We start from the raw sequence: 3,540 nt of genomic DNA on the forward strand, positions 1-3,540 counted from the left end.
AGAGAGAGAGAGAATTGGGTTGTCTGCAGGCAATAGATCCTGCTTCCATACAAAGACATACAGGACCCCCCCCCCCCCAGATTCCTAAATCTGGCTGGAACCTATGTAGACCACCCCGCAGACCCAAGTACAGAGCTTTACGGCAGAAACCGCACACGGACAGACACAGATGCACGATACACACGGGCACACACACAGGGTCAGGCACAAGACCTGCCAAGGCACCCACATATGCAGATAAGGGTGCCCAGGTCTACAGGGACCCACAGACAAAGGCACGGACGAGCTCAGTGGCGCGCACAGCCATGGCCAACAAACCTGGGCCTGCCCGAGGCCCCCACACACAGGCACACATGTGCACAGATGCACACGCACGCACGCATACACGCACACCAGGGCCGCCCACTGGAGACTCCAACCAGGCGAGTGAGCGTGGCAGCAACCCCGGGGACGACTGTAAGTGCTACCTCGGTTCCTGCCCCCACTTCCCCCGCCAGAGCTCCACGTCAACCAGCGGGATCCGCCTCCCTCCTTCTCAGCTCATTGGCGCTGCCACCAGGCTGGAGACCTTGCCGGGAAGCCAGCTCCCGCTGAGGCTGTTGGCCAGGCAGGTCCCGAAAGCCCCCCAGGAGATCAAGAGCTGACTGGGACCCTGATGAGCACCCGTCCACGGGGGCCACACCTCCCTCCTCCACCCTTGCCACAGCCTGAACTGGCCTCCTCCGCACGCCCACGGAGGCCACCAACCTCTGGCTCCATGTCATCGGACAGGTCGGCGGGGAAAAGAGCAGGTAGCCAGGCAGAAAGGGTGTGCGCTGTGACTGGAAGGGCTCTGGCTTCAGGACCCTGGGATTTGAAGGGGGCAGGGTGAGTCTGGGAGGCGTGTTTGCAAAGGCACTGCCTTGATCCCATGTAGAGTGTGCACGGGGGGCAGACAGGACAGGGGAGGATGGAGGGAGGCCCCGTGTGTCCTTAACCCTGGCAAAGTGGCCACAGCCTCTGCCGGAGAACTTGAGGCAGCTGCTGTTCCAAACGAACAGCCAGATCCCAGAGTTTCTCTTCTCTTTCTCAGAACCCAGCCCCAGGAGGCCCCCGCCCAGACTCCCAACTCCACAGCACCTCCCACCGGCCCCTGGGAGCGAATCCTTATCAGTCCCACCTCAGGATGCAGGCTGCTGGGCTGGATCCCCTTGAAAGCAGAGGCTTCCCCTTCCAGGCTGCGGTGGGCGCCAACTTCTCCTGGGACAACGGCACCCGGGCACAATGTCACCCTCCCCGAGCCGCTGCCACCCTTCTACGTGCTCCTGCCAACGGTGTACTCTGTGATCTGTGCCATGGGGCTGGCAGGTAACACAGTGTCATCTACGTGATTCGGAGGGTGCCCAAGATGAAAACGGTGAGCAACGTGTTCATCTTGAACCTGGCCACCGCCGATGGCCTCTTCACGCTGGTGCTGCCTGTCAGCATCACGGAGCACCTCCTGCAGCGCTGGCCCTTCGGGGAGCCGCTCTGCAAACTGGTGCTGGCCATCGACCACTACAACATCTTCTCCGGCATCTACTTCCCGGCCACCATGAGTGTGGATCGCTACCTGGTGGTGCTGGCCACCACACAGTGCCGCCGGGTGCCCCAGCGCACCCTCCGCGGAGCGAAGATCACCAGCCTTTGTGTCTGGATCGGTGTCACCATCATGGTCCTGCCCTTCTCCTCCTTTGCTGGCGTCTACAGCAATCAGCCGCAGGTCACGAGTTGCGGGCTGATCTTCCCGCGGCCTGAGAGGGCCTGGTTCAAGGCCAGCCGCATCTACATGCTAGTCCTGGGCTTTGTGGTGCCCGTGTGTACCCTCTGCGTGCTCTACGTGGACCTGTTGCGTCGGCTGCGGGCCCTGCGGCTCCACTCCAAAACCAAAGCTCTGGGCAGAGCCAAGCGGAAGGTGACCACCCTGGTCCTGGCTGTGCTGGCCGTGGGCCTGCTCTGCTGGACGCCCTTCCACCTGGCCTCCGTCGTGGCCCTGACCACAGACGTGCCCCAGACGTCACTGGTCAGCGGCATCTCCTACGTCGTCACCAGCCTCAGCTATGCCAGCTCCTGTCTCAACCCTTTCCTCTACGCCTTCCTGGATGAGAACTTCCCAAACAGCTTCCGCAGCACCTTCCGGTGCTCAGGGGCCTCAGCGCCCTCTGCAGAGCCCCCGTGTGTCTGCTAGGAAAAGCGCTGTTCCCTTTGGAGGAAAGGCTCACCTGCTCACGTCCCATCGCCACCTTCTCCACACAGAGAGAGGAAGACCCGTGAAGGCCGCCCACCGGACCTGCAGAGACGACCGCGACATCTCTGCCACCTGGACAGCCCCTGGGCAGGCAGCTGCAGGGAGTCAGGTTCTGGCCCCACCCTGCCTGTCTGACCCCGGGCACAACAGGCATCCTGACTCTACTCACCTGCAGAGAGGCAGACAGACGACGTCCCCGGAGGCTCCTTCCCCGTCTTCCCTGACAATCATAATCTGGAGGGAAAGAAACCCACACTGTGATTGCATCCCGGGGCCACCACTGCACTCCACACTCGGCACCCTTGGGCTGGCTCCTCCCAAGACTGTGCTGAGATGGCAAAAGTGCAAGCACCTGGGGCAGGAAAGCCAGGTGTTACTGCAAAGGCCACAGACTCAATTATCAAATAAGGCCACGGAATGCATTCTCATAGCTTGAAACTTGGGCGGCATTTCACCAGGAGGCCTATGCCCACTTGGTGTCCTCTCTTGACCCTGCATGCTGTGTGGCCCATGCCCCTTTCGTGCCCTCCATGTCATAGTCTGTGGCCACCAGGACCCTTCTTCCAGGACCTTTGGACCCCCACGGTCTAGAGGGGGCATCTGGTACTTGGATGGGCTGACATCCGGACCCCTCCTCCCTGGGTTGTGGCCTGGGGCCTAGATTCAGCCAGCAGGAGCCCTGTGCTGAACCTCTGGGGTCAGGGTGGGGACACTTAGCTGCTGGCTATTCAGAGACCTGAAGCCTCAGCCAGGCTCCCCCGCCCTTAGCCCCGCGGCTCCCAGCTGGTTCCATGCTTGGCGCTCTAGCTGTGCCATTCTGTGCATCATCTGGCATCTCCCAGGACCCTCCTCAGCTCATGGTGCCCCAGGCTGGCTTCAGTCCTCATGGCACAGAGCTCTGAGCTGTCTGTCCAGCTGGCATGCAACACCCACCATTCGCCATCCATGAGGTGCCCCCCAGGGGGCGTGACTGCCGCCCTTCACATACTCCAGCTTCTCCAGTCACGTGGTCCTTAAAGCTCAGACCCACATCCTTTTCCCCTCCTGTCAGCCTGAAACAACTTACAGCCACCTCTGTGCTGCCTCGTCCCCGACGACACCGGAATCTACTGCCGTATGATGAATTTCCCCTGATCCTAACAGCTTAAGACAACATTTTATTATTTCATAGCTCCTGTCGCTCAAGAATTTGAGAGACGTTTTGGAGTAGTTCTGGCTCAGAGTCTCTCATGAGGTTGTAGTCAGGCTGTTGGGTGAGGCTCTGGTCACCTGAA

General features: G+C 60.8%; 1 protein-coding gene across 1 annotated transcript; it reads left to right on the forward strand.

Annotated features, from left to right (window-relative positions):
- The first annotated feature begins 1,165 nt into the window (after positions 1-1,165).
- On the forward strand, positions 1,166-2,206 carry NPBWR2 (neuropeptides B and W receptor 2). Its single transcript, XM_042930053.1, is given in 3 exon segments — positions 1,166-1,255; positions 1,257-1,353; positions 1,356-2,206. Coding segments are annotated over 3 exon segments (1,038 nt in total).
- Positions 2,207-3,540: the final 1,334 nt, after the last annotated feature.

This window comes from Panthera leo, chromosome A3, assembly GCF_018350215.1.
Source record: "Panthera leo isolate Ple1 chromosome A3, P.leo_Ple1_pat1.1, whole genome shotgun sequence".
Taxonomy (NCBI): domain Eukaryota; kingdom Metazoa; phylum Chordata; class Mammalia; order Carnivora; family Felidae; genus Panthera; species Panthera leo.